We start from the raw sequence: 27,563 nt of genomic DNA, 5'->3' as shown, positions 1-27,563 counted from the left end.
TAGTGAAATCATCAGGACAACTCCATGGCATCTTCTCCTTGAAACTTTCCCTTATTCTTCTAGATACTAAAATTTCTCCTCACTCTGTTTTACCTCACCTATGTAGTTAATAATTTTCTAATATATTTGTACATATGTGTGTAAATCTTAATTCAGTAGGTATCATGTAATAAAAGCTAATGAATTGAATTAATTAACTTAGTTATCTGGTTTCCCAGGCCTAGAAGCAGCAAAGTGAAGGGGGATAGTGAGCTAAAATAGGAAGATGCTATTAAAGGCAGGCATACTGACAGCAGTGAGAACTGAGAAGATAACAAGGAGGGAGGAGACAAAAATTCAAAAGAGATACAGAAAAATAAAGTTCATAAAGAAGACCCTGACCTAGAAAGAAAAAGTTGCATTCAGTATTCTGTGTTTGAGAAGGTAGAGAAGTATCTAATACATTTCAAAAATATTTTATCAAAATACTTTAATGCTGACACTTAGGTAAATTTCTTTTTGAGAACAAATTTTTATTTTTTACATAAAATTAACTTTCATGAGACATTATTTTCATTATTTATCACATCTGATATAAAGCATATTACACATTTAAGTTTAATAACTAAACAGTATAATAATGTGAAATAATGTTATTTACTGAGCTCTTAAGAAATTTAACTATAACTTTGGATTATGAAGATAGTATTTTATATTGTCAACTTCAAGAGTTCTTTGTTAATAATTGCTTCTTGAAGCAATCTATTTCAGAGAAATTTAGAAAGAGGATAATAAAAAAGAGATGTCATTGAACAGTGGTACCTTGTTTGGAGATCAAAGAAAGAAGAAAAAAAAATAACATGTAGCAAAATATTTTTAGCAGCATCTTTTTATTATAGGAAATAAAAACTGGAAATAAAATAATTTGAGGAATAACTAAACAAATTGACATATGAATGTAATGGAATAATATTGTGCCATAAGAAATGTTATAATGGAGGATTAAGAGAATCCTGGAAAAATGTACCTGAAATGATGCAGGATGATGAAAGAGAGCAATTTATAAATGGAGTACCAAATTTATAAGTGGCAAATTTAAGACTTTAAAAATTTATTTTAAGTTCTTAAACATCATAAAGAGCATTTCCATATATAGCTACAGAAAAAGAGAATTCCCTCTGTAACCATGGATCACCATTTCATATTGCTTCCTTTTTTTTTTTTTTTGGTGAGGCAATTAGAGTTGTGACTTGCCCAGCCAGGGTCACACAGCTAGTAAGTATAAAGTGTCTGAGGCTGGATTTGAACTTGAGTCCTCCTGAATCTAGGGTCAGTGCTCTATCCACTGCTCCACCTGGCTGCCCCCAAACTTTTTTTTTTTGCAGGGATATGGGGGTTATGTGACTTGCCCAAGGTCACACAGCTAGTAAGTGTCAAGTGTCTGAGGCGGGATTTGAACTCAGGTACTTCTGAATCCAGGGCCGGTGCTCTATCCACTGTGCCACCTAGCTTCCCCTCATATTGCTTCTTAATTTTTAATTTTAATTTTTGGAATCAATTAGGTTTAAGTGACTTTCCCAGTGTCACACAGCTAGTAAGCATTTGAAGCTAGATTTGAATTCAGATTTGAAGTCAGGTATTCCTGACTCCTGAGCTAGTGTTCTATTCATTGCTATACATAGTTGCCCTTATACTGCTTTCTTTTTAAAGATAATATAATAAATACTATGTTACTTTCAAAATCTTCCTGCTTTTTATGTTTTTTTCTGAACTTCCTTTTGATCTCCTGTTCATTTAAAAAAAATTCAGTGGCCCAATTAAAAAAAAATTGCTTATAGCCAAGATGGTAGGATATAGGAAGCATTACAGCAGGGCTCTCCCAAAATTCCCCTTCAAATAACTTGAAAATAATGCCTCATATGAAATTCTGGAATGATGGGTCCAACAAAAGGTTAGAGTGTGACATTCTAACCAGCTGAAGACAATTTATGAAATTTGAAGGAGAAATCTCCGACAGTGGAGTGAAGTCTGATCCCGTGCCCATGTGGATATAACACAAGTGGTGGGACTCAGCGGTCACAACAATAGCAGCTTTAAGAATCAAGAGCTTTCAAGCCAGAAATGGCAAGGGGATAAGGCACCTGGTCAGAAAGAGATCACAGTTACCTGTGTGCTAGCACTGAGTAGAAAACTGGACATTTTGTCAACTCCATTGCCAATGCCTGCTTTCAGTTCACAGGTCAAGGGTAGAGAGGAAGACTTTTGGTCAAGAGGGAGCAAGGGCCCTGAAGAGCAGTATTGCTTGAGGTCGCAAAGGATCAGGAACCCTTCATGGGTAAGGACTAGAGCCCAGACTAGGAGAAAATGACCACACACTGAAAATGTCCAAACCCAGAGAGCTAGCTCTCAAAACAGCAATGCAAAAATGTCTGAAGCTTGGAAAAGCAACCAAGCCCATCAATTCCAGGAATAGAGCCCAACTTTAATATAAAGTTCAAAGTCAGGAAATAGGATGGAAAAATGAGCAAACAAAAAATAACCTAATCATAAAAGAAGTTACTGTGGTGACATGGAAGATTAAGATACAAACTTAGAAGAAATGTCAAAATAACTACAAGGAAAACCTCAAAGAAAACTTGGACACAAGCCCAACAAAACTTCCTAGGAAAGCAAAAAAAAAGATATTGAAAATCAAATAAGAGTGGTAGAGGGAAAATTGGGTAAAGAAATGAGAGTGAGTGAAAAACATGAAAAGACAATTCACAGTTTGGTAAATGAGGCACAAAAATTACTGAAGAAAACACCATTTTAAAAACAAAATAAAAAAGAATTAACCAGTTAGAAAAAAGAGGTACAAAAATTCACTGAAGAAAATAACTCCTTAAAAAGCAGAATTGGCCAAATGGAAAAAGAGATACAAAAACTTAATGAAGAAAATAATTCCTTAAATAGTTAGAATTGAGCAAGTGGAAGCTAATGAAACATCAAGAAACAATAAAACAAGATGAAAAAATAGAAGAAAATATGAAATAACTCATTGGAAAAACAAGTGACAAAATCTGAGAGATAATTAAAAATTTTTTGGACTGCTTGAAAAGCATGATCAAAGAAAGAACCTACACATCATATTTCAAGAAATTTTCTATGAAAACTGCACTAATATCCTACAATCAGATGGTAAAATAGAAAATGAAAGAATCTATCAATCATCTCTTGAAAGAGATTCCAAATTGAAAACTGCCAGTAATATTATAGCCACAATACAGAGCTCCCAGATCAAAGGGCACTTCAAACAACCAGAAAAAAACAACATTCAAATGTCATGGAGCCATAGTCAGGATCACACAAGTTTGAGCTGGAACCATGTTAAAGGAGCCTCTGCTTTTTTTGACTATGGTATTAGAATATGATATTCTGTAAAGCAAAAGAGCCTGCAGTACCATCTAGAATAACCTACCTTTAATAAATGAGTATAATCAGTTTAGGGGGAAAATAGATATTTAATGAAATAGAAGACTTTCAAGAATTCTTGATGAAAAGAAAGAGCTGAATAGAAAAGGTAAAAGGAATTCATCAGGGACTCAAGGTTAAACTGTGTTCCTATATGGGAAAATACCTGTAACTCCTAAGAATTTTGTCATTCTTAGGTTAGTTAGAAGAACTATACATACAGAAGGACATGAGTGAGCTGGTTATGTTGGAATGATCTTTTGATGATTGTTTTTTTCCCCCTTTTTGTTTTTGTGGGGTTAAGTGACTTGCCCAGGGTCATACAGCTAGTAAGTGTCAAGTGTCTGGTGTTGGATTTGAACTCAGGTCCTCCTGAATCCAGGGCTGGTCCTTTATCCACTGCTCCACCTAACTGCCCCCTGGAATGATCTTTTTAAAAAAATGGATATATGAGAAAGAGGAATGCACTGGGAGAAGGGGAAAGAGAGAAAAATGGGGAAAACTGTTCCACATAAGAGGTGTGAAAAAAAGATAAAGGAAGTGGTCAGAAATAAACCAGATTTTAGAGGGTGGACTGGAGAACAAGAGAGAAAGATAAAACAGAAGAAAATAGGATGAAGAGAAATGTGCAGTCAGTAATTATAACTGTGAATGCTAATGGGATGAATTATCCATAAAATGAAAGCAGGTAGATTGGATTTTTGCTTTTTAGATCCAGATAAATTTTACCATGAAATAAGAAAAGAAGTTAAGGTGAATAGATTTTTAGAAAAGTTAGACATGATAAGCTTTTAGGAAAGATTGACTGAGAATAGAGTGGAGTATACCTCCTTTTCAAAACCTCATAACCAAATACACAAAAGTAGAAATGTTAAATGCACCCTTTTCAGATCATAATGCAATAAGGATTGTATTCAACAAAAGGCCTTGGAATCATAGATTAAATATTAATTGGAAATTGTAAACAATCTAATCTTAAAGACTTAGTTGCTTAAAGAACAAATCATAGAAATAATACTTGTATAAAAGAGAATGACAACAAAGAGACAACATGCCAAAATTTGCGGGATGCAGCCAAGGCAGTTCTTAGGGGAAAATTTATTTCTAAATGCATAAATCAATAAAAGAGAAAGCAGATCAATAAATTGGGTATGCAACTAAAAACAAACAAAAAACTAGAAAAAGAACACATTAAAATTCCTTAAACACCAAATGGAAATCCTGAAAATCAAAGGAGAGATTAATAAAATTGATAGTAAAAAATGCCATAGAACTAATCAATAAAACTAGGAGGTGGTTTTAAAGGAAAAAAACCCAAAGAATTATTGGTTAATTTTAGTTTTTTTAAAAAGAGGAATACCAAATTACCAGTTTCAAAAATGAAAAGGGTGAATGTACCACCACTGAAAATTAAATTAAAGCACTTATTAAGAGTTATTTTGCCCAATTATCTGCCAGTAAAATACTTAAATAACTTTTTCATAGGAAAAAAATTGAACAAGCCATAAATGAACTCCCTAAGAAAAAAACCGAGGACCAGATGATTTTACAAGTACATTTTACCAATTACTTAAGGAACAACTAATCCCAACACTGTATAAACTATTTGAAAAAATAGATAAAGAAAGGAGTCTGACACATTATCCTTTATGACACAAATATGATTTTGATACCTAAAGCAGGGAGATCAGACAGTGAATGAAAACTATATGTTAGAAAATAAAACTCCAATAATTTCTGGAACTTAGTGTTGGTGATGTATCAAAGGCTCATTTATTTTCATTCTTTTGAGAATGGGCAGCCCCCTAGCAGAGCAAGCAACAAAATGGAGGCTAAGGGCCTTTTTATTCTCTAGTCCCTAAAGCGAATGGCCCTCGCCTTTTTCATCTTTATTTTTTATTACTCCAGGGTTACAATCTATGTTCAAGAACTGGCCGTATCCCCATCACAGTACCCCCATCTTCCAGATGGATTTTTCTCAAGGGAAGCTCTTTTCTATTTGAATTAACCCCCATTTGTGGATATTAGCATTTAAGTACCTGCTTCTATTCTCAAGCTGAATATACCATCTGAATCCACTTTCTTGGACAAGATCTCAATGTGCATATACAATCCCCTGTGGGTGTGTTCTCAATCTGATCATTGCCTGTAGATCTTGAGAGGAGACAACTCTTCCCCCCAGTTTCTCATACTGTAGACAAATTTATTTCATGAATGTTGATGTAAAACTTTTAAATAAAATAATAACAAGGAGATTATAGTAATATATAGTAATATATCATGAAGATATGATGAGTTAGAATTTATACCAGGAATGTAGGGCTGATTCCATATTAGGAAAAGTATTAGCATAATTAACCAATAACAAACCAAAGGTAACAAGAAATGGAGATTGATTCTTTTGTTTAGCTCAGTGATGAGATCAAACCATGACTAGATAATTGACTTTGGCTTGGGCAACTTGATGTGGGTCTTCTCCCTGATATCATCTGTAGAGTTCATTTTGATTTAGATCAGTCCTCGAAGTCACACCAAGGGCACTCTCTTCCTCTCTTGGCTGGCACTTGGCTCTCTTGGTTCCTGTTCTTGGCTTGACCCTCGCTGTTAGGACAGCATAGGTCTGATGGCCTGAGACCATGAGAAGTTAGGGAGACGAGGTCAATCCTTTACTGGTATATAATATTAATTAATAATAATAATAATAACAATAATAATACCCACAGTAGTAGCTTAATTTAAAAAAAAACACATCAATAGATGCAGATAAAGCTTTTGATAAAATACGGTATTTATTCCTATTAAAAACAATAGAAAGCATAGGAATAAATGGAGCCTTGCAAAAGATATGTAATATTAATCTAAAACCAATTATAAAACTATTATTGCTATGCTCTCTTCAAGTCCCCCTCTCCTCCTCTATTAAAAACTGAGAGAAGGGGAAAAAAACCCCAACACCAAGCTTTTAAAAAATAAACATAGTCAATCAGAATAAATCCACAGAGTGGCTATGTGCAGAAATGTATCCTTTTTCCCCCTTGCAACTTGTAAAATGAGGATAATAATAGTACCTACCTCCCTTCGTAGTTGACAAGACAAAATTAATTAATTGTTAAGTGCTTAGCATAGTGCCTGGCATATTAACATTAACTATTATTATATATGCTCTTCTCTGATATTGCTATTGTGGGGGAGGCTAGAATTGGAGGCTCACCACAAATCTTACAAAGTAAAAAGATTTATTAGGAGAGGAATATAAGGCCTGGGGACAGATTAATATGGAAAGCTGTCCCCAGGGAGTGAGAGAAGACTGGGTCTTTTGTATGTTTACAAAACAAAGGGGGAGGGAAGGGCAAGATAGTAGGATATGCAGCATCCTTCCATATCTTGCATATCATCCTGCAGACCTTTGTATTCTTATCTGTGTATGAGTGTTGTGCTCAGCTATACCTTATTTGGGAGGCTGAGCTGGGGTTTTTTTTTTTTTTTTTTTGTTTGGTTTGGTTTGGTTTTTTTTAGTTTGGTTTTGCTGGGCATTGAGAGTTAAGTGACTTGCCTAGGGTCACACAGCTATTAGGCAAAGCTGGGTTATTTTTGTTTGTTTTTGTTTTTGTTTTTGTGGGGCAATGAGGGTTAAGTGACTTACCCAGGATCACACAGCTAGTTAAGTATCAAGTGTCTGAGGCTGGATTTGAACTCAGGTCCTCCTGAATCCAAGGCCAGTGCTTTATCCACTGTGCCACCTAGCTGCCCCACGCAAAGCTGTTTTTAAAGGATTCCTTGGTGGTTGGGATCTAGGTTTCTTGGGGTCCCACTGCATTCCTGCAATATGGTTTTTGAATCTGCCTGCCTCTTACAAACAGATCAGAGAAATAATATTTAATCTCTCCTACAAAATTAATAAAACAGATCAGAGAAATTATATCTTATATCTCCTACAAATGAACCTGATCAGAGAACATGATACCTGTCTTCCTATGAAGCAGATCAGAGACAGAGAGAAAAAACATAATATCAATTTAATATTTTGTCCCAAGAAGAAAGATAACACAACATGTTCATGGGGAGGCTTCCCTCCTAAGAGAGAAGCTCAGGGGACTCCCCATTTCTGAAGGTATACATGATTTTAGTACACTGATTACAGGGCATTGTCAGTTTCAATAGTATGATACAGAAGCAAAAACCAGTTTAACAATTTCAGTTATAACAAGTATGGAGGGAATACAGAAGCATCATGAAAATACTACAGGATTCCAAAAAAGGGTTTGGCAAGGATAAGGACACCCAGATGTTACCATAAATTAGGGACTTACTATCCTGAGGGAAAAGAAGTCACTGGGTAGAATCTTTTATCTGCTAGCTAGGTTCAGTTTGGAGTTCATTTGAAGGACATTTTGCTCCTTTAACCCAGGGTTTCATAAAAAATACTTTTGGATAATAAGGCACCTCCATCAAATCTAGGTGATCCATATATTCATATTAACATGCAACACTGCTACCACTCTGGTTCAGGCCCTCATCACAATACATTTGGATTGGTGGGTCTGCCTGCCTCAGTAAACTCCAGTATTACCTGCAGAATCAAATATGAAATCCTCTATTTTGAGTTTCAGCAATAAGATACTCAATCTCACAGCTCTGGACATTATCTCTGACTATTCACTGTTCTTGGAATGCTCCTCCCTCTTCATCTCAACATTCCAACTAAAATCCCATCTTCTCATTCCCTCTTAGAACTATTATTTATATCTATCCTGTATATAGCTCGTCTGTTTATATTTGTTTGCTTATTGTTTCCTCTATTAGATTGTGAAGTCTTTAAGGACAAGGACTGCCCTTTCCTTCTTTTTGAAACTTCCGTGTTTAGCACAATGTCTGCCATATAGAAAATGCTTAATACATATTTTTTGACTAACTCCTAAATATTTCCTCTTTTACTATTATATGATTAGTAATATCTGTGGGTCCTCATACATTTTCCTTTTTGTAATTTGTAAACTTGTTTTAAGTAGTATTGCATAGTATACACATTTTATAAATATTCTATAATGATTTTATTTAAACTAATTGGATATTAGTATTAATGAACTGTGGTTACTGATTTTTTTTCTCTTTTGTTTATAGATGGTTGGAATCCATTTTCTTATCCATATAAAAAACTTGAATATGGGAAATGGGAACTCTACATCCCACCTAAGCATAATAAATCAGTTGTGCCTCATGGATCAAAGTTAAAGGTAATGTCTCCATAATTGTAACTATAATTACAAATTAAATTCAGCAATTCAATTCAGTTAATGTTTATGAAATAACTACTGGGTATCAGGCACTGTGCTAAGCACTAGGGGTATAAAAAGAGCCAAAAGACACTCCCTGTCCTCTAGGATCTTATAATCTAATGGTAGGGGGAAGAGGGAAGATAGCAACATGCAAACCAATATATGTAAAGGAAGCTATGTATAAGATAAATGTGAAATAATTAACAGGGCAAAGACACTGGACTCAGGAGGGGCTGGGGAAAGCTTCCTATAGGAGGTGGGATTTTGTTTGGGACCTAATGGAAGCCAGGGCAGTCAGTAATGGGAGTGGAGGAGGGAAAGCATTCCAGGCTTAAGGGATATCTAGGGAGAGTACCCTGATCCAATAGATGGAGTGTCTTGTTCATGGAATGCCTAGGAGGCCACTGTCACTAGATTGAAGAGTACTCATTGAATTGTTAATTAATTATAACTATAATTATATTTTCCCCTTAAGCTGCTAAAGTTTGATTTTCTGTATATGTGTACTTTCTCAAAAAATGGGAAAATTGCCACTTATTGTAATCATCCATGCTTTGCTGTGGTATACAAGGAGACCAAGTATGTTTCATTGCATAGCAGCCTACATATAGCACCCTTTGTAGTAGATGATAATTATGTGAGTGAATGAAAAGTATTTATTAAGTGCTTAGTCTGCACTAAGGAATGTGTTAAATGTTGGTGATAAGGGTATTATATAGGTTCTACAAGGAACATGTCCAGAAGATCAGATTGATAAGTCTAGAATCTGTCATGTTTTTTAACTAGTATATCTATTCTTACTGATTTCATCCTTATTCTGATAATAGAACCATCTTTGTCACACCAGCCTTCCACTAAAGTTCTTCTTTACCTTATAATGGTGTGTGTGTGTGTGTGTGTGTGTGTGTGTGTGTGTGTGTGTGTGTGTGAGAGAGAGAGAGAGAGAGAGAGAGAGAGAGAGAGAGAGAGAGAGAGATTACCTTGGAATCATTTCAATAATTGCTGATTTCTAACAATGCCCATTTGTTATGAGTCAACATGCTTATTTTTATACTTGGATGATTCAAGGTTTTGGATGTTTGTTGCCAATTATTTATACACAGTAAAGAGAGAGATTTGTTCCTGGTGGTAAAATGATGATGATAACTTTCCTTTCTTTACCTAGTTTTTCCTTTGGTTCAAATTAATTTTTATTTTAATCTAGGCAGCTATGTGATGCAGTGTTAGACCTGTAATCAGGAACACCTGAGTTCAAACTTGACATCAGACTTTGCCACTCTTTGACCCTGAGCAAGTCACTCAATCACTGTTTGCCTCAATTTCCTCAATTTTAAATGGGGATAATAATAGCATCTACTACTTAGGGTTGTTGTGAGCATCATCATCATCATTGCTTATTCCCTTTCCCTTCCTCAACCTTGAGAGAATTTTGGAAATTCCTAAATTCAAATCATATATGTAATCTGATAGAAGGACTAGGATTCAGACATAGCTTTTGTTTTTGTTTTTGAATGACTTAATTTTACCCTGTAGATGCTCTGCTAATTTTTGTTCCTCTTAGCTGATTATGGCTCCCCTGAACTATTAGAGTAGCTTCCTAATTGGTATCAATCAAGTATTTATTAAATATCTGTTATGTGTCAGATGCTGAATATCTAAAGACATACAGTGTGAGATGTATCCTAAAGAAAATATGGGGGTACATGATAGTTTATAGATTTATGAATAGTGGACATTAATGGAAACATAGTTTGATAGTTAGTTTTAATTAAGAGTGAAATTGATAACCTTTTTCCAAATTGTCTTTAACTATATATCATTATAAGAGTAGGGAGGCACTTTAATGGAATGCTGGAAAGTGACAGGTGGTTCTACTATAAGAACAATAAATCAATTTTAAAAAGGTTAGAGACTGGTGAGAGGATTGAGGGTTTAGGGAAGATTATTGGGTAGTGGAGAACAGAGATTAAGCATACAAATGCTTTCTAACCATATTCTGATTGAAAGAAATGGGTATGTTTAGCCTATAAGGCAGAGGTCTTAGATAGTAGAGGCAAGATATTGTCAAATTTTCAAAACAAAAACAAAAGTATTATATAAAAGTGGGTTTATCTTATACTCTGTCATTCTATTTTATCATAAAAGTATTTTATTATTTTCCAGTTAACATGTAAAGATAGTTTTCAATATTTGTTTTCATAAGATTTTTAGTTCCAAATTTTTCTCCCTCCCTCCCCTTGCTCCTCCCTTCCCAAGACAAAGCAATCTGATATAGGTTATATATGTACAATCACATTAAACATATTTCTACATTAGTCATGTTGTGAAAGAAGAATCAGAGCACAAGGGGAAAACCTCAATAAAGAAAAAAAAAAACAACCAAAAAGTAGAAACAGTATGGTTCAGTCTACATTCAGAATCCACAGTTCTTTTTTCTGGATGTGGAGATCACTTTCCATAATGAGTCCTTTAGAATTGTCTTGGGTCATTGTGTTGTTGAGAAAAGGTAAGTCTATCAGTTGATCATCATACAATGTTGCTGTTACTGTGTACAATGTTCTCCTGGTTCTGCTCACTTCTCTCAGCATCAGTCCACTTAAGTCTTTCCAGGTTTTTCTGAAATCTGCCTGCTCATTATTTCTTTTTTTTTTTTTTTTTTTGGTGAGGCAATTGGGGTTAAGTGATTTGCCCAGGGTCACCATGAGTCCTTAAGGACTGTCTTGGATAATTGTTTTGCTGAGAATAGCTAAATCATTCACAGTAGTTCATCATACAGTATTGCTGTTACTGTGTACAATGAACTCTTTCTGATCACTTCACTCTGCATCAGTTTATGTCTTCCCAGGTTTTTTTTTAATGCATCCTGCTTATTATTTCTTATAACACAATAATATTCTGTTATGATCATATGCCACTTTTTCAGCCATTGCCCAGTTGATGGACATTTCCTCAATTTCTAATTCTTAGCCACAATAAAAAGAGCTTCTATAAATACCCTTGTACAAATAAGTTCTTTCCACCCCTTTTTCTTTCTTTTTCTTACCTCTTTGGGATACAGACCTGGTAGGTGAATTCCTGGATCAAAGGTTATTCAGTTTTATAACCCTTTGGGCATAGTTCCAAATTGTTCTCTAGAATGATTGGATCACTTCACAGCTGCACTAACAGTGCATTAGTGTCCCAATTTTCCCACATTCCTTCCAACATTTATCATTAGAAAAGTTTTCAACAGTTATCCAGAAGTTGAATGAACTGCCTTGGGTAGTACTGTGTTCCTCTTCCCTGGAGGTCTTCAAACAGAAGCTTGATGACACCTTGTTGAGTATCTTATAGTAGAAATTTCTTTTTAGATGTTGATTGGTTAAATGACTGCTGAGGCTCCATCTCAGTGAAGATTTTGTTATAGGGAAGCTTATTATATGTTAGTGTAAGTAGAACTTCTTAACTATTAAAGCTTCCTATAAATGGAAGAAATTTATCTGCTATATAACTATGTGTGAGGGATATCATAGAACTCAGATGTGTAGTAGGCGAGAAGTTGGACCAAATGGATTTCAAGGTTGCTTTCAACCAGAGGTATGCTGGGAAATATTTAACAACTTGTTCTGGGGGGGGAGGGAGGGAAGGAGGAGATGATATAGACACAATATACATTTATATTTCATCTACAATTATGAACATTTTCTCCATAAATTTCTTAAGTCTAATCAACACAATCATTAATTAAGCTGATTTGTGTTTTGCAGATTTCTGAGTTGTAAATTGTTTATACTGAAAATTTAACAATTGATTTTGTGAGGTGGTTTGAGCTAGCTCCAGTACCCCCTTGCTTTCAACCCAGTGATCCTATAAAACTTACTTATGAATTGATAATAGTCTTTTGTTCCTTCTCCTTTCAGTTTTAATAGTCATCAGGTAGCATAAATATGTTGGATCAGAGTTATCCATATTTTGTGCCATACTGTCTCATTTTTATTCTTTCATTGAATTTGATATTAATTTTGACCTTTATTTTAAAAAGTTGGCCTATGACTGTATAAACTAGCTGGTTCAGAAGTAGCACACATTAATAATCAGTTATTTTTGGTTGGTTAAAATATAATCCATATTATTTGGTGGTACAGCACATTGATGTTGTGTAGGAATGGGACTTCTGTATAGTGTACAAACCTTTGACATCTCTCATTTCTTACTCTTCAGTCGTATTTTAGAATATATTTTCTGTCAACCTCTTTTTATTGCTTGGGAATTAATTAGACAACAAAAGGTGATACCAGTTAGGGAAATAGGGAAGTAGAAATACAGATAAATGACCTGAGTTCTAAACTTAGTCTATTTTCCTTTATAAAACTTATCGAATCCCAAACTGCCCACCAGGCCAAGAACCAGCACACACAAAGCCGAACACCAACCGTGTGTTTCTCAACTTCTCTCACCCGCACGCCGCCACGGCTAAGTTTAGCAGCCAGAGAACTCCAATTTCCGTTCCTGCCCTCACTTTTAAGTCCGCGTACTGGAAGTTCCTCACATTCTCCTCCCTAGAAAAGAAGGTCCTTCAAAAGTTGCTTCGGTAGCATGCGCAATCTCTCAAATGATTCAACTAAAACTTCTGATATATATCTTTACCACAAATAATTTTTACCACAAAACAAACAAAACCAAAAATATGTTCTTGTATAAGAGGAGTTCTATAATCAGAAATACATTTATCTAATTAGCTCTAATTTCCTGTATTGGTTATTTTTGCTAAGTTCCATATATCTCCTTATAGTTCTCTGTATAGTCTCTGATATTTATCATCTTTCTTGACTCTCCATTATTCTAAGAGTCTTATCCTTAAAAATATCTTGAAAACTTGCTACAAAAGAAGGTGAAGGAGACAGGTAAGTAGCTGAGACTTAGATATTAACTGAAGCTCAAGACTGTCTTTTCTGATGTTAAGGGCTAAAATTCTAGCTAAACCATCTAAAATATCTAGTGAGTGGTTGCCAATAAATTATAAGCTTTAGCAAGAGTTAGACTTTTAAGCATTTATTAAGGAGAATAAGAATTTGATAAAGAGAGAGAGAAAGGCCTAGATTCCTATCTATTAAAGGGAGAGCACATTTCTAGCTCCACTCTCCACCAGAGTCCAGAGGGAAGAGCGTGAGACTGAGCGCCAGTCTCTTCCTTCCTCCTCCCACTAGCCCGCGTCACTTCCTGACGCCAAAGAAAAGACTCCTGGTCTTGCCCTCAAAGACCTTCACTTTATGGACGGAACTCTTCTACAGTAAGTCTCCAGCAGGTGGCGTCATTCCAATCGTTACACTGATGTATCATTAGTATTTCTTCTCCTTTAATGTCCTTATGGATAGCTAACTTTGAATTGGGAAATATAGGTTGCCCTTTCTCTGCGAGGCTTCACTTTTTACGAGTAGCATATTAGAATCTGGCTCATAACTACTGGAATTTAATGTGAATCTACCATCCTAATCTAAATAGGCAGATTTTAAGAGCAACAGCTGCACTTTGAAGGACTCCAGCATTGATCTGTTTCTTATAATACTATTTTTTTTTTTTTTTGGTGAAGCAATTGGGGTTAAGTGACTTGCCCAGGGTCACACAGCTACTAAGTGTCAAGTGTCTGAGACCACATTTGAACTCAGGTCCTCCTGACTACTCCAGGGCCAGTGCTCTATTGACTGTGCCACCTAGCTGCCCCCAGTCCTCTTGTTTTTTAAAGGTTTTCCACAATGCTTGTTAGTGTCTTGGGACCAAAGATTCCTTAAGGAAGACAGTTTGCTCTTGAATTAGTGTTTTATGTTACAAAGAATAATTAGATCTGTCTAGAAGAATGGTTTAATTAAAAGTTAAAGTGCCATAAAAATGGATTTGGGTAATTTTTTGTTTTTCCTTTCTCTTTCTTTTTCATTATATATATCCTATTAACATATTACCCTTATTAGAATAGGCAAGGAGGAAACAAAGCTATCACTCTTTGCAGATGATATGATGGTATACTTAAAGAATCCTAGAGAATCAACTCAAAAATTACTTGAAACAGTTAACAACTTTAGCAAAGTAGCAGGATATAAAATAAATCCACATGAATCATCAGTATTTCTATACATGACCAACAAAGTCTAGCAGCAAGAGATAGAAAGAGAAATTCCATTTAAAGTAATGGTAGATAATATAAAATACTTGGGAGTCTACTTGCCAAGAGAAACCCAGCAACTCTATGAACACAATTACCAAACACTCTTCACACAAATCAAATCAGATCTAAATAATTGGAAAGATATCAATTGCTCATGGATAGGCAGAGCTAATATAGTAGTAAAAATGACAATACTACCTAAATTAATTTACTTATTCAGTGCCATACCAATCAGACTACCTAAAAATTATTTTATAGAGCTAGAAAAAATAACAATTCATCTGGAAAAACAAAAAATCAAGAATATCAAGGGAAATAATGAAAAAAAAAATGCACAGGGAGGTGGGTTAGTGGTACCAAACCTGGAGCTTTACTATAAAGTGGCAGTCATCAAAACTATCTGGTACTGGCTAAGAAATAGAGTGAAGGATCAATGGAATAGGCTAGGCACAGGAAACAGAGTAGTAAATGACACTAGCAATGTAGTGTTTGATAAACCCAAAGACTCCAGGTTCTGGGATAGGAACTCAGTATTTGACAAAAACTGCTGGGAAAACTGGAAGATAGTATGGCAGAAATTAGGCATAGACCGACATCTTATACCTTATACTAAAATAAGGTCAAAATGGATACATAATTTAGACATAAGAGGTGATACCATAGGAAAATTAGGAGAGAAAGAAATAGTCTACCTTTCAGATCTTTGGAAAGGAAAACAGTTTATGACCAAACAAGAGATAGAGAATATTATAAAATGCAAAATGGATGATTTTGATTACATTAAATTAAAAAGTTTTTGTACAAACAGAAGCAATGCATCCAAAATTAGAAGGGAGGGAGAAAGCTGGGAAACAATTTTTGTGGCCAGTACTTCTGATAAAGGCCTCATTTCTAAAATATATATGGAACTAAATCAAATTTATAAAATCCAAATCATTCCCCAATTTAGAAATGGTCAAAAGATATGAATAGGCAGTTTTCTGATGAAGAAACCTGTGGTAAAATATGAAAGTTTTTAACAGTCGGTTAGGATAAGTGAAAGACGCCAGTTTTTCAAGGACCACCCTTTTGGGGAGGAGATGAACAGTCTGCCTGCTGCGCATGTCAGACTGCCTGCCGGGTACAGTCCGCCTGCTGCGCATGTCAGACTGCCTGCCAGGTACAGTGCGCCTGCTGCGCATGTCAGACTGCCTGCCGGGTTTTTTTGACTTCCGGGGTGGAGAGAACGGGAGTAGCCTTTTTTGCCGGCTTGGCGGGACTCCGGGCGGCGCGGGACTGACGGTCTGACTCACTCCAAAGGTGGCCTAAATCGGTTTGGTGAGTTTTTATAAGGAATATAGACTAAGCCTAGATTTAAGACGATTTGTACTGTATTTCTATTTTCCTATCCTTCTAATCAACAACACCTTATATACAATAAAGGCTCTATCTAGAAAACCAGAAGCTTCTTCCATTTACTAGTCTGGGAGATAAATTAAGGGAAGGGTTAAGTAGGGGAGATTTATGATCTAATATCCAATTTTAAATCTCACAGTTTGGCGACCCCGAAGGGACCTTAAGGACCCTCCCACCCTCCCTAGTTTGGCCATAAGCCGGCTAATTCGGTGGATTTTCCAAATACCCCCCCCCCCCCCCCCCCCCCCCCCCCGCGGACTTTCCCTTTGTCTAATCTCCCTTAAAGACTTTAAGCCTCTGAAAGTCTCGCTTTAAACAGAAAAGCCAGCCCAGTTTAAAGGGCAAGATGCTTGAATATTCTACCATCCCTTTGATTTTTCTCATCGGAATGTATTGGGACAGCATAACATCCCGACTTAGAGGAATAGTTTACTCAATGGTCCTTCATAACATTATTGGTTTTTTCCTCATTCAGGCAGCAAAAAGTTTTTTGTATAATAGTATACGTGAGAATCTTTGGGAAAATACGTTTAATATAAGTAGAAATTTTATGCCTGCAATTGAAATACCTTTTAATACCACATCCATAGTTCATACGACTAAGGATTTTATTCTTTTTTGTTGTTTTTTTTTTGTTTTTGTTATTATCATTGTTTTTGTTATTATCATTGTTATGATGTGGGGGAAACTCTCACATATGGAGAGAGACCTCAAAATGGCTGTTTCTACTAGAGATGATCCAAGTTCAGAATCAGATCAGCAGAAACTACTCCCTCTGCAGGAAGCTATAGAACATAGTAAGAAGGGAGTGCCAATTCAAGTCAGAAAATATAGCCCCTTTAGACCAAGTGACTTGAGCGCATGGAAATCAATCATCCCTAGTTTTGAGAAAAATCCAAACACTGTAATTTCACAGTTAAGGACTATATTTAATGCATATCAACCCAGTTGGGCTGATGTTACTTGCCTTTTGGAAACTTTACTGTCCCCAACTGAGATTACAGATATTATCTCAGCAGGAAATGCCCTTGTTGCGAAAGGTAAGGCCGATGTGGAATGGCCTCTAAAGGATCCAGAGTGGAATTATAATGATGATAGGGATTTCCAAAGATTAAAAGATGCTAGAGAAACACTTCTGAAGGGAATGGAATCTTGCTCTAGAAAACCGGAAAACTGGCAGAAATTTTTAAGCCTACCTCAGGAGGCTAATGAAAGACCAAACAGATTTTATGATAGACTTTGTGAGGCCGCTAGACAGTACACCAGATTGGATCCAGTAGATTTAAGAGATTCCTGTATCATTCTCAACACATTTGTTTATAATTCACTGCCAGAAATACGCAGATACTTTCTGAAACAATGTCCAGACTGGAGAAATCTCTCAGTAGATAGAATTAAGGAACTTGCAAATTATGTCTTTGACTCACGTGAGGAAGATCCAGATCACCCTAAACAGAGCATTCTGGCACCAGCGATTCCTAGTCAGCCATGTGGACACTGGAACAAGGACACTAAGGTGTGTTGTTACTGTCGTAAGGAGGGGCATGAATTGAGAGAATGTAGGACTTGGAGAAGAAATTCTAATTCTAATTACAGGCGAAATCAAAATAGAAATAGATCCTTTTGGAGGAATACAGAAAGGCAGTACCAGAATAATGGTAACCAAGACCCCCCTCAGAAGAGGACACAGGAATGATGGTGTCTTGGGGAGGAATGGAACATAGATAATGAAAGCCATATATTCCCAGATCCGGATTTTTTGAATGCACTTGTGCCAGTCCATTCACCTCCCCAGAGTAATGAACCACATGTCACCTTAAAAGTGGGGGAGACTTATTATGATTGTCTGCTAGACACAGGAGCCTCTAAATCAGTATTAGTAAGCAAACCAGATGCTGGGTGTAGACCTGTAGGATTTTTGAATGTAGTGGGAGTCTCAGGAAAGAGCCAGAGAGTGGCAAAATTGAATCCTCGCATGGTATCTATGGGGCCCTTAACAGTGGAACATTCATTTTTACTCATGCCTGATGCCCCTGTAAATTTATTAGGTCGTGATCTCCTTTGCAAGCTTAGAGCAACCATATCTTGTGCTCCAGATGGGGCTGTCTCCTTACAATTGCCAGAGGATACTGTTCATTTATTACCAATTTTACTTACAGAAGCTCAAGGAACAGCAGGGGAGGTATCCAAAATCCCCTCTGACATTCCTGAGTCTTTATGGGCCTCATCCCCTAATGAGGTGGGGCTCCTTAAGTCTGCCATGCCTGTTACCTTTAAAGTTAAGGGGGGACCACCCCCCTCCATTCCACAGTATCCATTGTCTAGGGAAGCAATAGAAGGGATCACCCCTATAATTGAGGCTTTGAAAAGCCAGGGTATTATTATTCCATGTCATCACTCTCCATGCAATACTCCCATTTTGCCAGTTAAAAAACCCAAGCCTGGGCCAGATGGTAAACCTGTTTATCGCTTTGTGCAAGATCTTAGAGCGATTAATAATTATGTTATTCCTAGACATTCTATAGTCGCAAATCCGGCTATGATAATTTCCTCAATTCCCTATGAATCTACATGTTTCACAGTGGTAGACCTTTGCTCTGCCTTTTTCTCCATACCAGTACATGAGGACTTCCAATATTTATTTGCTTTTACCTGGAAAAATAGACAGTGGACCTGGACTAGACTCCCACAGGGATTTGTAGACAGTCCCACATTATTTTCCCAAATTTTACAGCAGGATCTGGCCTCTATTACCTTTAAGGGCTCCACACTAGTACAATATGTAGATGACTTACTTTTGGCCTCTCCTAATGCTGAAATTTGTCAGGAAGATAGCCGTCACTTACTGCTGGAGCTGCACAAGAGAGGACACAAGGTTTCCAAGACAAAGGTACAATGGTGTTTGCCCCAGGTAGAATATTTAGGATTTATTTTGGCTGCTGGAACTCGCTCTGTCTCTTCTAAGAGAGTCCAGGCCATTCAACAACTCTCTGCCCCCACTACTAAGAGGCAGTTGAGAGCCATTCTGGGAGCAGCTGGGTACTGTAGACAATGGATACCCTCTTTTGGTGAAATTACTAAACCCCTCATAGCTCTTACAAAAAGTTCTGTTCCAGACAGTTTACAGTTGGATCCCCAGCATCTCTCAGCCATAAAAGAATTAAAACGGGCCTTGTTATCAGCACCTGCCCTAGGACTGCCAGATTATAGTAAGCCTTTCACTCTCTTTGTGCATGAACAAAGGGGGGTGGCTTCTGGAGTCCTGACTCAGTCACTGGGGCCTAACCAGCGTCCTATAGCCTACTATTCAATTCAGCTGGACCCTGTAGCGGCTGGAGTGCCACCTTGCCTTAGAGCAGTGGCGGCCACAGCGCTTTTGGTAGAAAAAGCCTCTGATTTGGTCCTAGGTAACCCTCTAACTGTGCAATGCCCTCATGAAGTGGAGGCTCTCTTACTACGTCACAGGACACAAGCCTTTTCAGATCAAAGGCTGGCTAAGTATGAAATAACCCTGTTAGGTAATGAGAATATCACTTTAAAACGCTGCACAGTTCTTAATCCAGCAACACTACTCCCTAACTTACCATTCTCGGGGGAACCGTTGCATGACTGTGCTTCTTTAGTTGATATGGCTGAAAAACCCCGTGATGATCTTTTTGATACACCTTTAGAAAATCCTGATCTTGTCCTCTATACAGATGGTTCCTCATTTATGAGAGAGGGAACCCGTTTTACTGGAGCTGCTGTAGTTTCTGATTATGACACCCTCTGGGCAGCTTCTCTGCCTTCCCATTTTAGTGCACAGGCTGCTGAACTTGTGGCTCTTACACAGGCCTGTAATATAGCTAAAGATAAGAGTGCCACCATTTTTACTGACTCGAAATATGGCTTTGGCATATGCCACTTTATTGGTATGATTTGGCGTCAACGAGGCTTTCTAACATCCTCGGGCAAGGCTATTGCCAATGGGGACCTTATCAAGGACCTCTTAGATGCCCTAAAACTGCCTTCTTCCCTAGCCGTTGTACATTGCCCTGCCCACACAGGGAATAGTGATCCTGTTTCAAAGGGAAATGCACGAGCCGATTCTGCAGCCAAGCTTGCTGCATTAGAAGCTCCTGAACATGTATTTAACCTTTCACCTTCTGAGGATATTCCTTCCAACCTAACCTATGACGATTCTGAAGTAGAAAAGTGGAAAAAGAAATTTAAGGCGAAACAGATCAATGGCATCTGGGTGTCTCCGGAAGGTAAGCCATTTCTTCCCCGGAAATTCTACCACCAGGTATGCCTCTCTGTTCACAGAAAAGGCCATTTTGGTACACAAGGCATTGTAGACTCTATTAAGAGAACCTGGATAGCACCAGGTGTGACTAATACAGCATCTCGAATCTGCTCGGGCTGCTCCACATGTCAGTCTTATAATCAGTATGCTTTTAAGGCCAAAGCTTATGGAGGGCGTCCTCTAGCATATACACCTTTTGAGCACTTACAAATTGATTATATTACTATGCCAAAAGCAGGACATTATAAATTTTGCCTTGTTATAGTTGATCAGCTCACTCGGTGGGTGGAGGCCTTTCCCAGCCCCCGAGCCACAGCTGCCTTTGTTGCCAAAATTCTTCTTAAAGAGATAGTACCTCGTTTTGGCCCACCAGCCCGCATCGATTCTGACAAAGGCACACATTTCACTGATTCGATTTTATCCCAAATCTACTCTTTCTTGGGAGTGACTCCAAAATTCCACACGCCCTACCATCCACAAAGTTCAGGCCAAGTCGAACGTATGAATAAAGAGCTTAAGAGTATGATTGGCAAATTATGTACTGAAACCCATTTGAAATGGCCTGATGTTCTACCATTGGCATTATTCTATCTACGAAGTAGACCAAGAGGAGAACTTCATATATCTCCTTATGAAATGCTTTTTGGTCACCCTCCTATCCAAGCTAAAACTTTTTCCCCAGTTTATACATCACTGGTGGGAGGTGATACTTCTGTTGCTTCCTATATACAGGAATTACAGACCAGGCTACGTGAACTCCATGAGGCAGGAGCTGTGGTCCAGGCAGGACCATTAGACTTTTCATTGCATAACTTCAACCCAGGAGATAAAATATATGTAAAGAATTTTCAGAGAACCAGTGGAACTCAACCTGCCTGGGAAGGACCTTTTCAGGTATTATTGACAACTCCTACCGCCATTAAAATTGGTGAAAAAGACTCATGGATTCATTGCTCTCATATAAAGCCTGCACCATTCATAGGTGAAGAGATTTCAGATAGACCTGAGGTAGACGCTAAAGAGGTAAAAACCCTAACGATAGCAACTGTTAAAGAGCAAAGAAAGTTCAGAGGAAACAGGAAGTTCCCATTTAAGAATCCCACTGATCAGTTAAATGCTTTGGGACTCAGTCTTCGTAAAGTATCAGGAGACGGAAATTGCCTTTTTAGGGCTTTAGCAGACCAGCTAGAAGGTCACTGTAGAAACCATCTCAGACACAGACAAGAAGCTGCTTCTTATATGATTAACCATAGACAAGAGTTTGAGTCTTTTATAGTAAATGACTCCCCTTTTGAAGAATATGTTGATGAATTAAAGAAATTTGGAAAGTGGGGAGGAAATGATACAATTGTAGCATTTGCTAAGCAGCATCAGCTGAATGTTGTGGTTCATCAATTAAATCAGCCTTTATTGAAAATCAGTGGCACAGACAAAACTGATGCTACAGAACTCCACATTTTCTACCATAAAGAACATTATGACAGCATTAGAAAGATCAATGACAATTCAGAAACCCCTGCCACTTTGGCATGCAGAGAATTGGGGAACCAGTTAAAACAATGTGGCATACCCCAAACTCTAGCAGCTTAAATACCTTATAATTTAACAAGCATTTCCTTCTACAGGCAAAAGCACTGAAGTACATGGCCTAGTTTTCTGGCCTACCTCAACTATTTTTTTTTTTTATTAATTTTTGGGTTTTTTTTGTTTTTGTTTTGACTTTTGAAAGGCACTGAAAAGACCTGGAATTGACTGCACCTTTAAGTTCTTTAAGAGCACAAAAGGGTGCTTAGCGAATCTTTTGCTTTTTATTTTTTATTTTTGGTTTTGCTTTGGTTTTTTTTTTTTACTTTTGTTTCTTTTGCTTTTCTTTAAAACTAAATTTTGTAAACTAAGTGATTATTCAAAGACATTTTAAGTATATGCTGTGGGTGAGGCTATCGGGCCTCAGAAGCTACCAGAATTCTTCTTTTTTTTTATTTACTCTTTCTTTTTGAGAGAACCATGAGTTCTAATGAGTTTTGTTTTATTTATTTATTTTTCTCCTTTCTCTTGTATGTTGTTCTGTTTAACTAAAAAGTACCAGAAATTGCTTGATACCTCACTGAAAACATTGAATATTGAATCTTGCTAATTGAAGTCTTATTTCTTTTTGATGAATTAATCACCACTTTAAGTATCTGCTACTGTTATACCAGAGAATTCATGTATAAGATGATGTGGTCTACTTGCTAAAAGAAGATTATGTAACAATGTCTAATATAATCAGCTATTTACATTCGTTTATTATTTATATGTCATTATACTCTGGGTATGGTTTGGAATTATTGTATATATCACTAATATATTCTCAGTTATGCAGCATAGCACACATTTTTACCATCATATTGTCTTTGGTGAAATTAATGAGATTTCAGAAATATGGAAACTTATCATTTCAGAGACTAACTTGCTGTGAACTCTGACGCAGGCCCTGGAGAGAATATATGTGCAACAAAAGGAGAGACAGGTATACGTAAGTCCATGGTTTGCTTATGATGGTGACTATGTAGAGCACAATTACTAGGCACAGTCCAGTATTCATCCTCTCTCCCTCCTAATTTAACCTAATTTAACTGAACTTATTTATCTTTTTATCTCACTCAGTTGAATTCACCTGTGGCCTAGCACAATCACTGGCTGTCTCAGAACCATGAGATATGGTATGATAACCTTTCCATAACATTTTCAGGTGTCATGAACACATACTAAATTTGGCTTTGATCCAGACACATGGTGGTAAAAAGTGTTACACATTGCATAACTACCTCAACCCTCTATTACAAGTCTAACCATATAAAGGAGGGAATGTAATGGAATTTATTAATTTGATCATTGACAATGCTATGCTAAGGTTTTAAAAATACAGCAATTCAAACAGTTAAAGAAGATAATCCAGCTTTCCAGACCAGAGTCCAGAATCCAGTTTTCCAGACCAGAATCCAGTTTCCTCCTGATGACATCTTACCACTTCAAGAAGACAAGAGAACTCAGAGACTTTATATGAACTGTTTTGCTTTATTAGCTTTTACTATCTCCTTTCTGTTATATACTATCTGTAACATGTACTCTCTGCAGAGGCTCTCCCTTTGCAAGACTAATGTCAAAGCGTCGGTTCATGAGGAAAAAAAAAAATCGCCCCTCTGGACAAAACTTTCCTCTCTTCCTTTTCTGTATTGTTGTTCGCATATTATTAGTCAGCAAAAGTTATTATATTCTTTTTACTGTTCCATCAAGGAAACATTCCGTTTCTTGAGGAAGCAAAGGGGGGAAATGTGGTAAAATATGAAAGTTTTTAACAGTCGGTTAGGATAAGTGAAAGACGCCAGTTTTTCAAGGACCACCCTTTTGGGGAGGAGATGAACAGTCTGCCTGCTGCGCATGTCAGACTGCCTGCCGGGTACAGTCCGCCTGCTGCGCATGTCAGACTGCCTGCCAGGTACAGTGCGCCTGCTGCGCATGTCAGACTGCCTGCCGGGTTTTTTTGACTTCCGGGGTGGAGAGAACGGGAGTAGCCTTTTTTGCCGGCTTGGCGGGACTCCGGGCGGCGCGGGACTGACGGTCTGACTCACTCCAAAGGTGGCCTAAATTGGTTTGGTGAGTTTTTATAAGGAATATAGACTAAGCCTAGATTTAAGACGATTTGTACTGTATTTCTATTTTCCTATCCTTCTAATCAACAACACCTTATATACAATAAAGGCTCTATCTAGAAAACCAGAAGCTTCTTCCATTTACTAGTCTGGGAGATAAATTAAGGGAAGGGTTAAGTAGGGGAGATTTATGATCTAATATCCAATTTTAAATCTCACAAACCAAAGCTGTCTATTCCCATATGAAAAAATGCTCTAAATCTCTAATGATTAGAGAAATGCAAATTAAAACAATTCTGAGGTGCTACCTGACATCTATTAGATTGGCTAAAATGACAAAAAAGGAAAATAATAAATGTTGGAGAAGCTGTGGAAAAATTGGAACACTAATGCATTGTTGGTGGAGCTGTGAACTGATCCAACCATTCTGGAGAGCAATTTGGAATTATGCCCAAAGGGCTGTGAAGCTGTGTATACCCTTTGACCCAGCAATACCACTTTTGGGTCTTTTTCCCAAAGAGATCATGGAAAGGGGAGAAGGACCCACATGTAGGGCCTACATGCTGGCCTTTTACACTACAGGCATGGGTCATTGTATCTTCGCTGAAGTGCCAGGAACATGGAGCTATTGATCTGTCAGGGCCATGGGATCTGGACACTGATCTGATGTGCTGGTGCTATGGAGACTCACTGCTGCCCTGTGATGGGACTTGGGGCCTCACTGCTGGTTTGCTGGGCATGGCCTGCTTTTGGCTTCTGTAGATGCCACCTGCACAGCACTGCACACCTCTTTTATTGCAGTGAAACAAATCTTTCATGTTGACCTTCTTAAGTTGTCTTGGGCTAGAAAATTGCTTCACTCCATCCTTTTGTTGGTTTTGCTGCTTTGGAGTTTGTTTTGAAGCATTATTTTATAATTGTTTGGAGGTGAATTTGAGAGAGTTCAGGCAAGTTCTTGTCTTACTCTGCTATCTTGGTTCTGTCCCAACTTTGTTTCTTTTTTTTGCAGGGCAATGAGGGTTAAGTGAATTGCCCAGGGTCACATAGCTAGTAAGTGTCAAGTGTCTGAGGCAGGATTTGAACTCAGGTTGTCCTGAATCCAGGGCCAGTGCTTTCTCTACTGTGCCACTTAGCTGCCTCCTGTCCCAACCTAAAAAAATATAATAGCTTTTTTTTTTAATTTTTTAGGTGGTTATAACTAGTAAAAGTGGAGAAATTCTGTATCGTATTTCACCATGGGCAAAATATGTACTTCGTGAAGGTGATAACGTGAATTACGATTGGATTCAATGGGACCCAGAACATCCTTATCAAGTAAGATTGGCATGTCTTTATTTAACTGAAGGTTATTTTTGGTTCACTTTTGCAATTACTCATTCTTTTAATATGTCCACCATTACCTTTTGACTAAGCAATCTACTATCACTATTACATATTTTATATGTGTGTGTGTGTGTATTGTATAGAGTACATGTTCCACTTTTTGCCAATCTCCAGGTTGCCTATAATGAGTTGAATTGATTCGTCTTTATTTTTATGTAAATACAGAATCATAGAATCTCAGAGGCCATCTACTCCAACCTACACCTAAACAAAAATCCCATCTAACATTTGCCCAGTGGTTGATATTCAGATTTTTCTTGAACTCTAGTGAGGTAGAATCTATTGCCTGTTGGAAAGGGAGCCTTTTGGAGTACTTTAGTAACTTTCATAACTGAAATTAATACTTAACTCAAAGTTAGGTGTTTTTGAGTCTTTTTCTTTTCTATTTTTAGTTATGGCTGTAATCCTTCAACAAAAATACTAATAAATGCAATTTATTTTAATCATATTCTAAAAACATTTGAGATTATTGTCTTTTCCAAGTGATTAGTTAGGGTTTAGGATTTTAAACTCCAGATATTAGTGGGAAGAAACAATTTTTTTTGTTTTTTTTGTGGGGCTATGGGGGTTAAGTGACTTGCCCAGGGTCACACAGCTAGTCAAGTGTCTAAGGCCGGATTTGAACTCAGGTACTCCTGAATCCAGGGCCGGTGCTTTATCCACTGTGCTACCTAGCTGCCCCTGGAAGAAACAATTTTTAAGCACTTAATTAAGTTAATTCTTGTTTTGAGTGGTTCTATGTGAGTGTATATTGGGGTTTCCAGTTGGGTTTTTGATTTAGATTAAGGAGAGAGGGGAGTACTGAAAAGTCTGAAATCTAAGATTGGTTATTGTTAAGGCAAGCAAACCAGCCCCAGATCAAAGCAAAAGTTCTTGGATTTAGTTACACTTTAGCAGAGAAAAGAACAAACCCAACAGGGGAGGAAGGGCAAACAATTTATCTTTGAGTTTGATCTTATTGATTGAGGTTATCTGGATTTTTTGTAACATCATCCTTCTACCTTCTTTCTTGTATTACAAAAAACAAACAAGCACACAAAAAACACTAGTCCTTTAATGAGAGATGTCTATGGACAGTTTTTGTTGTTATCAGTGACAGATACTAAAAATTATACTATTAGCTGAAAAGGAATGTACATAAGCCTATGGATATTTCTTTTCCTAACTTATAAACCTACAATTGATTTAATTCTTAAGAAAGAAGTCTACACGTAGACTTATTGATATAAAAGAAAGAGTAGTATTAGCACTACCTATGACTCATCATTTTAAATGTATAGGTTTCCTAAGCTTATGGATATGTTTAAAGAGTCAATGTTCTTAGAAATAGGGAATCTCAGTTATCAACTTCATTAATTAGAACATTGTGTTTTCCTTTTATTTTCAACTTGAAGTCATTTCTATATGTTTGAAGTTATTTATGGTGCTCTTATCAGTTATCCCTATGTAAAGTTGCTATCTGTAAGGGGCTAAATTCTAGCTAGTCTGTCTAAAAATCTAATGAGTGGTCACCATAAATTAGGAGCCTCAGCAAGAGTTTAGACTTTTAAGCATTTATTAAGGTGTATTAGGATCTAGTGATCAGAGAGAAAGAGGCCAAGATTCCTTCATCTATCTATCTCAGGGAGCCAGCATCTCAGCTCCACTCAAACCTAGGTCCTGGGTGAAAAAGAGCTCGCTGGCTCCTTCCTCCTTCCAAAAACCTCCTCTCCAATAGGAAACAGAACCATCTACCCACACATAGCTCCAAGCTAATTGGCTGGTAGCTCTGATTGACAAGTCCCACAGGTGGTTCTATAGATGTAACTTCTGGATGCTAAAGTCACATGATCTCTAAATCACATGCTTTCTCTTCATGGTGGAGCTTCCCTACAGTATCTCTCCAGTAGGGGGTGCCAAACCAATTCTCATACCTACAAACATAAAGTTTCTTATCTGCCCTAGGAAAGACTCAAACCACATTAAAGCAATCAATGCTAACTAAGGTGTAAACTACTGAAGTTTGTTAATAAGTGTATCAACAG

General features: G+C 37.2%; 1 protein-coding gene across 1 annotated transcript in view; it reads left to right on the top strand.

The window, feature by feature from the left end:
• Nucleotides 1-27,563, top strand: part of GBE1 (1,4-alpha-glucan branching enzyme 1) — a 271,477-nt gene that overhangs the window by 78,986 nt on the left and 164,928 nt on the right. Inside the window, exons 3-4 of the mRNA XM_043990842.1 lie at nt 8,551-8,663; nt 25,345-25,470. Of these exons, the coding sequence (XP_043846777.1) occupies nt 8,551-8,663; nt 25,345-25,470 (239 nt within the window). The remainder of the gene's footprint in view (nt 1-8,550; nt 8,664-25,344; nt 25,471-27,563) is intronic.

Source organism: Dromiciops gliroides, chromosome 3 (genome assembly GCF_019393635.1).
Source record: "Dromiciops gliroides isolate mDroGli1 chromosome 3, mDroGli1.pri, whole genome shotgun sequence".
NCBI classification, from domain to species: Eukaryota; Metazoa; Chordata; class Mammalia; order Microbiotheria; family Microbiotheriidae; genus Dromiciops; species Dromiciops gliroides.
This window is presented reverse-complemented; position numbering and strand designations above follow the sequence as displayed.